The sequence below is a fragment of the Pseudophryne corroboree genome, chromosome 10 (genome assembly GCF_028390025.1).
Source record: "Pseudophryne corroboree isolate aPseCor3 chromosome 10, aPseCor3.hap2, whole genome shotgun sequence".
Taxonomy (NCBI): domain Eukaryota; kingdom Metazoa; phylum Chordata; class Amphibia; order Anura; family Myobatrachidae; genus Pseudophryne; species Pseudophryne corroboree.
Window position 1 is genome coordinate 332229542 of NC_086453.1, and position 13245 is coordinate 332242786.

Consider the following 13245-nt stretch of genomic DNA (forward strand, 5'->3'; position numbering starts at 1 on the left):
GCTGCATTGTGGTGACCAGCAGTATATAGTAGTACAGTACAGTAGGCCATTGCTGTATCTTGCAGCTCCGTGTCAGACTCAGTTCAAGTATCCTGATCAATGCTCAATATCTGCTGCATTGTTGTGACCAGTATATAGTAGTACAGTGCTGCATTGTGGTGACCACCAGTATATAGTAGTACAGTACAGTAGGCCATTGCTGTATCTTGCAGCTCTGCATCAGACTGTTCTAGCATCCTGATCAGTGCTCAATATCTGTTGCATTGTTGTGACCAGTATATAGTAGTACAGTGCTGCATTGTGGTGAACACCAGTATATACTAGTACAGTACAGTAGGCCATTGCTGTATCTTGCTGCTCTGTGTCACTTATATTCTCCTGATCAGTGCTCAATATCTGTGCTGCATTGTGGTAACCACCAGTATATATTAGTACAGCGCTGCATTGTGGTGACCACCAGTATATAGTAGTACAGTAGAGTAGGCAATTGCTGTATCTTGCAGCTCCGTGTCAGACTCAGTTCTAGTATCCTGATCAGTGCTCAATATCTGCTGCATTGTTATGACCAGTATATAGTAGTACAGTGCTGCAGTCTGGTGACCAGCAGTATATAGTAGTACAGTACAGTAGGCCATTGCTGTATCTTGCAGCTCCGTGTCAGACTCAGTTCTAGTATCCTGATCAGAGCTCAATATCTGTCGCATTGTTGTGATCAGTATATAGTAGTACAGTGCTGCATTGTGGTGACCACCAGTGTATAGTAGTACAGTACAGTAGGCCATAGCATTATCTTGCTGCACCGTGTCACTTCTAGTATAATGATCAGTACTTAATATCTGTGCTCAATGTCAGTGCTGCATTGTGTTGACCAGTATACTACAATACAATAGTCCAGTACTGTTCTCGCTGCTCAGTGTCAGTTCTCCGTAGTATCATCAGTGATCAGTATAATCAGTTCTTAGTATAATCAGTGCGCTGTTAGACGTGCGCCCGTTTTCCACCATTAGTGCATTGGGATTTAAACAATTGATGAAGTTATTGTGTCCCCGGTACAAAATCCCATCTAGATTCCACTTCACTAGGCAGGCGATACCGACATTTTACCAATTAATATCAGTGATTTATAATTATTTATTACAGTGATCTTGCCAAATAATTCCAGTGATTTTGTCATTTTCTTCCAGTGATTTGGACCAATAATACCATTAATTAGAACAAATAATTCCTGTGATTTTGTAATTTTCTTCCAGTGATTTGGACCAATAATACCATTGATTAGAATGAATAATTCCTGTGATTTTGCCATTTTCTTTCAGTGATTTGGACCAATAATACCATTGATTAGAACGAATAATTCCTGTGATATTGAGGTGTTTGTGTCGCTTAGCTTAGCCATCCAACTCTTTTTCTCTTTTATTTGCATCATGTGCTGTTTGGGGACTATTTTTTTAAGTGCCATCCTGTCTGGCACTTCCGTATATGTCCAGTGGTACTGCCATTTGATATAATTCCCGACATTACCGCCATTTAATTCCAGTGATTTTGTCATTTTCTTCCAGTGATTTCGACCAATATTATCATTGATTAGAACAAATAATTCCTGTGATTTTGTCATTTTCTTCCAGTGATTTGGACCAATAATACCATTGATTAGAATGAATAATTCCTGTGATTTTGTCATTTTCTTCCAGCAATTTTTTTAAGTGCCATCCTGTCTGACACTGCAGTGCCACTCCCAGATGGGCCAGGTGTTTGTGCCGGCCACTTGGGTCGCTTAGCTTAGTCATCCAGCGACCTCGGTGCAAATTTTAGGACTAAAAATAATATTGTGAGGTGTGAGGTGTTCAGAAAAGACTGGAAATGAGTGGAAATTATGGTTATTGAGGTTAATAATACTATGGGATCAAAATGACTCCCAAATTCTATGATTTAAGCTGTTTTTGAGGGGTTTTTGAAAAAACACCTGAATCCAAAATACACCTGAATCTGACAAAAAATTTTAAGGGAGGTTTTGCCAAAATGCGTCCGAATCCAAAACACGGCCGCGGATCCGAATCCAAACCCAAACACAAAACCTGTAAAAATTTCTGGTGCACATCACTATTTTTTTCTTATCTGTATTATTTATAAAATATAATATTATGTTACCTTTACATAATCTTTATCCACTTACGTATATAAGAATAAATTGTCAGCCGCTATGTGAAGGTGAAAATTTTTATTCACTTAGTTCATAAATAATCAACTATTGGTGTGACATAAATAAAATAATTAACGTGACTATTCTTGTTGTGTTAATTAAATATAACTATGTCGATAAAGTGCAATCCTGTGCTACTGTGTATTAGATTATTTAGCATAAATTATATCTTTTACTGTGTAACTATGTTAGAGCTAAAAATTTGGTATTAGTGATGATGAATGGAGTCAATATTCACTAAGCGCATATATCATAAAATTACATTTTGGCCTTAGATTATGTGATGGCTTGTCTCTAATATATTCTATTTTACCATTATTATTCTTGTTTATAATAGCAATTGAATCTATATTTTGTACAGTATATATCTTTCACAGTGTATGTTTCCTCTATTAATACTCAATTACTTGCATATATTATTAAAGGTATTATTATGATCAATACTATAATTATTGTGACCTAGTTAATTGTTTTCAAAATAGTGAAAAAAAGGTGTGAGCTAACCAATCGTGCTGAAAACGGAAAATTTGGAAGTGATAATGTAAGTGATAATAGCAAAAATGTTTAGGGGGTGAAAAGTATCCTTTGTTCCGAATAGATTGTTACTCGTCATCAATTTCCCTAAAAGTAACACTACAATAGTAATACAAAAGTATCCTTTGTTCCGAATAGATTGTTACTCGTCATCAATTTCCCTAAAAGTTTATGATTTTTATATACTGTATTGTTAAAAGTTGTTATTATTGATAATTAATTCTTATGTACATGATAGGATTTCTTCCACCATTTTCCCACAAGCCATGGGTAATTATATTACTTTTCTTTTGATAACCATAACCTCATTAATTTCCAGACTAGTTCTAGGTAAGTATTTTATTTATTTTCTTATTGAGAATCCTCATATATGGATTTCTCCACCGTTTTTCTACAAGTCATGGTTAAGTATATTTCTTTTCTTTTAGTAACCATAATCTCATTGATTTCCAGATAGGTACTAGGTAGGTTTTTTTACTCATTTTCTTATTATGAATACTCATGTATGGGATTTTTGCCTTATTTGGTCATGCTTTTCATGAATCCTTACTTCCCATAAAATATCTTCAATTTGGGACTGTGATGGCTTCGAAAATTCCCATAATTCTCATCTACATGTTTCTAAAAGATCTCTAGTATGGTTTATTAGTCCCGTCTTTCTATTATGAGTTTCCAGAATAGTCATCATCTAAATCTTCCTAAGAGGTCCTCAATAATGTTTGTTGTTATCATCTTTCTATTTTAAAATTTAAAATGTTAAAAATGTTAAAATGTTAGATATAAGTATTGTCCCAATGGTCTCACAGAAATGTTGAATATTGATTATACTCATTCATTTCCAGAGGATCAACAGTATTCATACGGAAAATCCACTTGGTCTCCTTCCTCAGAAGTTCCTTTGACTGTGTAACAAGGTATCTCTCATATGTGGTGATTTCCTCCAACTTGCATGAATCCTTTCAACCAGAATTTCCTTAAGTTCCTTGTCCATGTTTATTACATTCCAATGTTTTTGCGATATGTCTTGTATCTGTTTGTATTAATTGCAGTATGTTCCTATAAATCTGATTTGTTGCTATTGTTAATCTTTTTGTTCCTTTCCATTTTTGGGGTAGGTTAGTGATTTTCTGTCTTTGTTGGCAGCTATTTTATAGCCTTTCTTGATATTCTTATTGCTATACCCTCTTATCTTCAGTCTCTTAGAGAGTTATCTTACTCTCTTCTCAAGAGAGCAATTTCGACTTATTCTCAGGAATTCTCCTTTTGGCACTCCACGTATTGTTCCCGGAAGATGGGAACTGTTGCTGTGTAGGATACTATTGGTGGCTGTGGCCTTTCTATACAGATCCATAACCAGTTTGCTGTCTTCTTCTATTCCAGTAGCCAAATCTAGGAATGTTATTGATGTTTGACTTATCGCTGATGTCAATCTTAAATTCAGATCATTCAGATTCAGAATGTTAATGAATTCCTCCAAAAGTTCTCTTTCCTTCCCATAATAGCAAGATGTCATCAATATAGCCAAACCACCCTATTACATGATCTGTATATTGATCAAAGACAAATTCCAGCTCCCAACACCCGAGGTACAGAATAGCGTATGTGGGCGCACAAGTGCTGCACATTGCTGCACTTCAGGTCTGGAGATAAAACCTCTCATTGAAGACAAAATAGTTTTTGATTAAGATGAACTCCAACAGTTTCATTATGAATTCTTCAAAATTACTCCTGTTCCTCATTTTCAAAAAGTATTCAACAGCTTTGAGTCCTTTGTCATGCTTTTTGCTAATATATAAGGACTCAATGTCACATGTACAGAGCCATGTATTTGGTGTTTCTACTAGATTCTCAATCTTTCCTAGACTATCCAATGTGTCTCTGGTGTAGGATGTTAATTCTGCGATGAAATCTCAAAGTTGTTTGTCTACAAAGATACTTGCATTTTCCGTCAGTCCCCCAATGCCTGACACTATAGGTCTTCTAGGTGGTTTTCAGGGTTTTTGTGAACCTTTGGTAAGGCATATAATGTGGGTACCTTGGGAATCTCCACCCATAAGTATTATTTCTCTTTTTTGTAATAACCCCATCGGCAAAGTTCTTCTCAATAAGATGTAAATAATTTTTCAAAAAATTAGCTGTCAGATTAAAGATCATTCTGCAGTAACAGGATTCATCATCAAGATGTTTCATAATTTCTTCCAGACAAAGGTCCTTTTTACAAATCACGAAATTACCTCCTTTATCGGATAATTGGCCTTCTACGTCATCCCATCATTATATTTCTTGGAGTGCCGTTTGTTCATCTCTGGTTAAGTTTGAGTGGATAAATCTTCCTTGTTTGTTGTATGGTTTGTCTAAATCCTTAGATACTAGTTCTGTGAATTATTTGACTTGTGGACAAATGTTACTTGGAAAAAAGTAGATTTTTTCTTAAATTCTTTAATTCCACATCCCAATAATTTATTTGAGGTATTTCCTGAGCCCCATCACTTTCCTGGAATAGATCTTCCATTGCATTGATAGCAGATATAGCACATATGATATATACAATATAGCAAGAATAGATAGGATAGAGTTCACATAAAATAAGAAAAACAGCTGGAGATGTTACTAGTTTTTATTCACATACTCTTTCTATCACACTATAATTTTAATACTTCACCATGTTTTTTTAAATATTATTAATGCATACCATAACAGTTAAACATTTTAACATTATATTAAGGCTCCAGTGTGCACCCCAAAATATGTTTCCCTATCTTCTCTTTCTTCTTTCATGCTATAGAGCATCTAGATAATTTGGTGCTAATCTTTTTTTATTTTAATTTATACCTAATACTGTACATGGGCCTAATCTTTACTAAGCACCAGTAAATTGACTGGAGACTAACACCCAAAGATATGGTTTACTGGCAGCCAGCAAACAGTTGAAACATTAATTAGCTGGGATCCGGTCTTGTGACCAGCACTCGGGATCCTGGTGGTCACCATGCCAACTCTAGGATCCAGCCCGACAGTTGGCATACTGACTGATAGGGACTATTCCCACTCATAAGGCTTGACCTATCAGAAAGAATCATGGTCTTGCTGTAAGTGTATATTGTTTGGATTGATCAGGGTGTCATTCAAAAAGATCAAAGTTTTATTTTGGCCACACTTTTACAACCAGAAATGGTAGGAGGTATCTTATAAACCACAAAAAGTCCAAACAGTCCATCAAAGTTCTTTGCACCCTCCATATTTTGTCAATAAAATAAGTCAGTGATACTGTATAATAAAATTGATATTTGGGTTAACGTAGTAACTAGGGGGTCTATTTACAAAGCCTTGGATCGAGATAAAGTGGATGGAGATAAAGTACCAGCCAATCAACTCCTAACTGCCATGTTACAGGCTGGGTTTGAAAAATGACAGTTAGGAGCTAGTTGGTTGGGACTTTAACTCCAGTCACTTTATCTCCATCCAAGCAGTGGTGTAACTACCAAGGGTGCAGGGGATGAAGCTGCTATGGGGCCCGAGCTGCTTCCAGGGCCTGCAGCTGCTCCCCCTGCTCCCAGACATGGACTGCCTCCAAGGCATGCTGCTCACCCCTTCTCCCCCATCCACTGTGACGATAGCACACCCCTCCCCCACAGGCTGCAGCTATGCAGAGTATTTAGTGGTGGTGTCCGGGGGACCTTCCTGGCCAGCTCTAAGTGAACAAGCCCACGGTCATGGTAGTGGTGATGGATAGTGGTGATGGCAACGGTGGTGGGTCTGACTCTGACATCCAGGAGCAGCAGCGGCTATAGTGCCTTACCCTCTTTGTGTCGAGGCTTAGACGACCACTACATTTAAAGCGGACAGCTCACTCCATCAAGGTCTTTGAGCAGTGGACATTCTCTGCAGCTCCACACCCAGGATTTTCAAATCCTGTTTATACTAGTACCAGGAGTGGTGACTATACATACAGCCTATACTCTTATTCCAGTTTATCTAACCTGAGTTATGTGTATGCCTTTACTTTTTGGTTTTAATATGCATCATTATCTATACCTCTAAAGTTACAATTATTTATGTCACAAATGGACTGAATATTTAATTAATGGAAGCAAGGTCTCCGCTTTATAGACTCCAATACTCCAGGTTACACAAACTGTAACAATATCTATGAAATATATATCTTCAATTACAATTGTATTTAGCTCTCTAGCTCCATGAGACTTCAGTGGCAATGTTGCTTCTTTAATATACAGTAGCAACTTTTGTGAACATGCATATTGGCTGCAATTGTATTATATCTCAGTAACATGAAACCTGATCTTCATCCCATAGGCTAACTTCAATATTTAAAGTTATATATAGTAATACATGCGAGTTTAGCTACAATTGTATTTCGTTTTCCAGTTCTATGAGACCTTAGTAGCAACATTGCTCTTGGAATATATTAATCTCTGTGAATATGTGTTTTGGCTACAATTGTATTTAGTATTTCACTCCCATCAGACCAACAGTTATAATATTGCTTTTGGATTTTAGTTAATGCATTTAATTGTGTATACTGCACTGCAAATGTAGCTCTCTGCTCCAGTATTTAAATCATTTCACACTGCTTGGGAGGATGAAATCCCTCTCCGGTTTAATTATGTGCTTTTTCAAACGTTAAAGGTCTCCACTGTGTTCATTTGTGATAGCAAAAAATGTTGTATTTCATATTTTTATAAATCCCTTTAAGTGTCTGTATATTCAGCGTGGCAATCAGGATCATTTCATAATCCTCTATACACTTATCTTATTACTCATATTCTGGACTCTCATTTATTAATTCAATGAATCCTCCCCATGGCAGTTTTTCAACTGGTGGGGAATTACCCATTGTCTAATGCCAAAAGCAGATCCATTTTTATCTTTCATTTCTAGAATCTTATTTTCTGAACTCTCATCAAAGATTCAGGAGAGTTGTGTACACTAAAACCAGTGTGACCTACTATCATACCATACTGTGTATGCCCAATCCCATCTGATGTTGGAAGCCATACAGTAAAGGGTCGAGCCAGTACCTGGTAGGAGATTCCTATGGAATACCCGGTGTAGTAGGTCCATATCAACTATTCCAGTCTAACGTTGACAGCAGATTAATTATTTTGCTTCATCTTTGTTTTGGCCACTCTCTGCATTATTCAAGAAGGGAAGTAATTTTGGATTTACCAAGAGCCACACATTATGTGATTTCGATTATCAGGTTAGAACTTATTTACATGCAATATAATAGGTCAGGGTCAGGGAGAGGCACTGACCTAGACTCTCCCGCCACATACTGCCCAATGAGGGGCATAAGATTGTGATTGATTACATTTTTACTAGTTCACCGTCTACTGCTCATATTGACTGATTTTAAATGATTAAATTTTTTCCTTAGGAGATTCTATTTTAATGTAACATAGTAAATGTTATGTTTTTACTCTTCTCAAATTATACATGTTATGTTATCTTTTCTAAGAATGCGCCAAAAAAGGAGTCTTCTTTCTTTTCTCTTGTGACAGCTCTAAGTCCTGGCTGCTGGTGCCATAATTTGCGGGTATTTAGGGGAGGGGCCTAATTTTGTGAAGTGTCCGCCCCAGTTAGAGACCTCAGCTGTGTTCAGGATGGACAGGTAATGCATCTCCTGCTTGTTCTCCCCCTCTAACCCTCTCTTACTCCTCTCTCTCTGATACTCTCTCCCTTGCTCCTCTCTCTCTTTCTCCCTGACACACTCTCACTCTCTCTTTGAGGCTGTCTCTCTCTCCCTGATACTGTTCCTCTCTCTTCCTGACACAGTCTCTCTCTCTCTCCCATTCTTTCTATGATAGTCTCTATCTATGACACTCCCTCTCTCTGACACTATCCCTCTCTTTAGCTATCCCTGATACCTTCCCTGTCCCTATCCCTCCCTGACACTGTCTCTCTCTCTCTCTTTCTGACACTATCTATCCCTCTCTCTATCTATCCCTGATAAATTCCCCCTCTCTCTCCCTCACTGACACTGTCTCTCTCTCTCTCTGACACTCCCTCCCTCTCTCTCCCTGATACTGTCCCCCACTCTCTCTCTCTCTCTCTCTCTCTCTCTCTCCCTGATACACACTCTCTCTCTGATGCTGTCTCTCTCATTCTCCCTACACTGTCTCTTCACCTCTCTGTCCCTAACACTATACCTTTCTCTCCCACTGTGACACTGTCTCTCTCTCTCCCTGACTGTCTCTTTCTCCCTCCCTCCCAGGTACTACTCTCTCTCTCATTCTCACTCTACCTCTCTTTAGCTCCCTCCCTGACACTCTCACTCTCTTTTGCTCCCCTTAATCCCTCCCTCCCTGACAAAATTTCTCGCTTCCCTCCCTCTGTCTTTTCCTTCTCCCCATTTTCTATCTCTCTCTCTGATACCCCATATCTCTCTCTCCCTGATGCCCTCTTCCACATCCTTTTCTCTCTCTTTCTCCTTGACACCATCTACCCTGCTTCTGTCTCTCTTTTTCTCATTACCCCTCTCTCTCTCCCTAATGCCCTGCCCCCTCATCCCTTTCTCTCTCTCCATGACTTTCCCCTCTCTCCCTGTTTTTCTTACTTTTTGTTCTTTCTCTCTCTCCTCTGACACCCTCTGTGTGTGTCTCTCACTCCCCTCACTCTCTCACTCTCTCTCTTTCTACTGTTCCTACCATAAAGAACATTGTAGTAACAATGGCAGGGATGGGGGCCCTTTCTATATTTTGCTATGTGGCCCCTAAAGTTTTAGTTACACACCTGCATACATGGCTTAGTAAATAGACCCCTTAGAGATTGCTGATTGAATGACAACAACATTGATACATGGTGGGCTGACAAAACTACTCACAGATAATGCATGAATTTTTAATGCTTTAATCAACCAAAGTCCATTAAATTGCATAAAATTAACAAATTCAATTATTTATTGACCAAGCAAAATCAACCGTAAGATCAGTTCACTACAAACTCACAATTATATTTTTTGAATTACTTTTGTTAAGGTTTATCATTAGTAAATTGATAGGAAGATCTGCAGCAGTTATGTTTCAGTTCTCTCTGTGAGCTATGAGAACATATAATGCCTCATAGTCACAAAGGTTACTCAATGATGTTTTTTTCTGTATTGCCCAGTGATCAATAATAAACCCTTCATTACTGAGAAAATTTCTTATAAAGCTCTCATCATATTTGAGCATATGTAATTTGTCCTGCCCAATCGTCATATAAGTTGTATTAAGAGTCCCAACCAATATCAGGTGTCCTTCAGGTTTCAGTAGCTTCACAAATTTCCTGAAATATTTTTTATAATCATCTTTGTCTTTGCTGATGAGTTCCAGCAGCCACACAGTGATCACACAGTCTGCTGGTGGTAGCACCTTTGGTTCTGTGAGATTTTCCTTATTAAAGTCACATTTCAAGATCTCTGCAATTGCATTCTTCAACATTGTATCACTGGGCTCACACTGGTCACTGAAAAATATAAACACAATAAGGTTAAATTGGATTTAGGTGGTCTACCAATACAACCGTATGAGAGATAAGGTATTATTTTGTGGGACCAGATTTTCAACCACTTGTGAGGTAACCACTCTGTAAAGGTTGTTTTACATACAGGACCAAAAGCTATATTTTTAAACACACTTAATACACTCTAATATGGAGTCGCTGTGGCCGCTGTGATTAAACCTTTGCGTACGTACTTATTACACCGTTAGCGTACATAGTCCCGTGCAGTGTACGCACTTTGCGTACAAACGCCGCGCTGGCCGTGCAAAGTACACGCAGTGCGCACACACACCAATACACGCCGTGAGCACTTAGCAGCTACACTTGTGACTTAAATACAGTTACAACCTTAGCAGGGAAAAGATACACGACACCAGTTTGTGTTTAAGATGCTGGGTTCCGACACTCCAACTTATTATTACTGAAAGGGGGATTACAACAACAACAATACAATACAATAGAATAATGGCTACAGTCAATCGTACATACGTGTTTGGTTATGCCTGCGCTTCCCGGCCGGTCCTCAGTCATCAAGGGAGATGACCTTCAGCGTCTGTGATAGTGGCCTGGCCTGCAGCTGGCTTTTTATACAGTGGATCAAAACATAATAAAATAGACACTGTGTGCTCTTCTTCTATTGGTTCAGGGGTGGGGCATATCCTGTGCACCGGGGATCATTGGTCAGCTCAAGAGGTGGGTGATGACTAAGACTTGAGATGTGATTTCTGTTGTTTGCATCTGAGTTCCCGCCCCATGACCAGTTAAACCCATCACATTAATCATACATAAATCTGGTATTATTAATAACTTAATGTTGCAATATATGATAATACTCTTAATACCACCAGATTAATGTTTACGTGACTCTAAACAATATGATCCCACACTTGATATGATTATCTATTTCTATCCTCAAGATATACAAATATCCATATATATATATATATATATATATACATACATACATACATACATACATACATACACACACACTCCTGTTATTACAATTTGTTAGGAAATATATATAAACATATATATATATATATATATCTCCAATAGTTTAGTCTATGAATGTTATTACCCCAGACTTCTAAATGTCTGGTTTGTAATTTTGTTAGCTATTGCTAATTGAGTTTCTCTTCAGTCAACCTAGGTTTCTGGATATTGTCTTTCTGTTTGTCCTGTCTTAAGATAAGACAATGACAATCCCGTATTTATTATCTTCGACAGATACTGGACAACTCTAGAACAATAGGGGTAAACAAAGGTATTTGCCTTCTTCATAGGATTTCAAAGCTTTTACGTAAATAAGGCCATCTGGTACATTGTATTTGAGTCTCTGGGAGGATAATTTATGTGAGAACCATCTTCATGCAATTAGAAAGGTGAGCAGACTGTGGGTGATTTATGCAATATATGGATTGAATATATGATATGTCTTTGTGGCTTTTCCATGCGAGTACAAATGCCTCCATAATTACTGATACCACGCGCTAACATGCACGACCGCGTGAGTGGTCATGCGCAATTTGCGAATATGTGCATGTATGGCCGAATAAGTACGCGCATGGAGGCCATCTATGTGGTGTTTGTACGTGATGTGTGTACTGTAATATTTTCCGACTTCGATAACTCCAAGCCTGGACTTCACTGATACTCTAACATCTGATGTAACTTATAAGAAATAACCACACAAGCTCACTCTCAAAGCGCTCTTTTGGCCCCTTTAGGCCCACAACATCCCCTTCCTCCCTTTCCCCATGTTTCCTCCTCTTGACTGGCACAGTGATGGGCAATCCTAAAAAACTATATGGAGATAATGATCCTGCTGTCCAAGCTCCAGGGCTCACTGTGTGTGTGTGTGTGTGTGTGTGTGTGTGTGTGTGTGGGGGGGGGTGTTTGTCTTGCTGGATGGGTTTGGGTCCCCCCACCACCCTCATTCCTTCCAAAGTATATACTTACACTGTGAAGACAGAAATGGTCCCTCCTCCTCTGCAGAGCCATCTTTACAGTGACATTTTCGGGAAGAAGAAAAATCAGAGACGCTGACACTGTGCCAGAGACTTTACTCTCTAGTGCACATGAATGGCAGGAAGAAAGGAGGAGGTATAAACCTGCATTCAGAATGTAAAACAAAGACACTGACCCCCTTCCTCCCATGAACACTGCACACCCCTTTGTGAAGCACATGGGACAGCTTTGCAGACCTGCAATTAGTATTTTTTTGTTCTTTTTGGTGGGTCCAGTGCTGAGCTCTATGGCCACATTGTGACCTGTGAATTTAACTACACTACCCCCCTAATCTTTGCTCCTGTCTCTGGCAACAGTGATGGAAAATCCTCAAGATTGTTTGGATTATCAGACTAATAATTATATACTTAATGGAGATTCGGTGGAAGCCTAGAAAAGATAGGGGCAAGTGTTGTTTGATTCCAGGATGGATTTAGAGCATATTTGTTCCCCAAACATTATTTCATTTTCAAAAGTCTTTAAAAGTGGTGGAGATTTTTTTGTATACTTTCAATGCGACACCCATTTTATCTTTCAGATGGTCATATGTGGGAAATGTAATAGGGTCTGAGTGTGTGGAGGTTCGGGATTTCATCCAAGATTGCCAGTCAGTGTCAGCAGTCTGTTCCTTGTAAGTAGAAATGAGCGGGTTTGGTTCTCAAAGAACCAAACTACCCCCCCAAACATCACATTCCGTGCCAGAATCCGAGACCAGCTCAGGACTTCTCACCAGACTCGGATCCCAGAACAAGGCAAAACATCATCCCGCTGTTGGATTCTCGCGGATTTTGGATTCCATATAAACAGCCATGCGTCAGCACCATTTTCACTCCGGACTTGGAAAGTGAGGGAGACAGACCTCTGTCTCTGTGGGTTATGGCATTGTGTGGGGTCAGTGTGTGCTCCGTAGGGGTGCTGTCCTGGCTGTCACTATGGTGTCTCTATGCTGTTAGGGGTGCTGTCCTGGCTGTCACTGGTGTTTCATGTGCTGTTAGGGA

The 13245-nt window shown here is 38.8% G+C and overlaps 1 protein-coding gene across 1 annotated transcript in view; it reads right to left on the reverse strand.

The window, feature by feature from the left end:
• Positions 1–9664: 9664 nt before the first annotated feature.
• The window catches only part of LOC134965597 (nicotinamide N-methyltransferase-like), a 108494-nt gene continuing 104913 nt past the window's right edge, over positions 9665–13245 (reverse strand). The window contains exon 3 of the mRNA XM_063941947.1: positions 9665–10201. Within this exon, the coding sequence (XP_063798017.1) occupies positions 9778–10201 (424 nt within the window). The 3' untranslated portion in view covers positions 9665–9777. The remainder of the gene's footprint in view (positions 10202–13245) is intronic.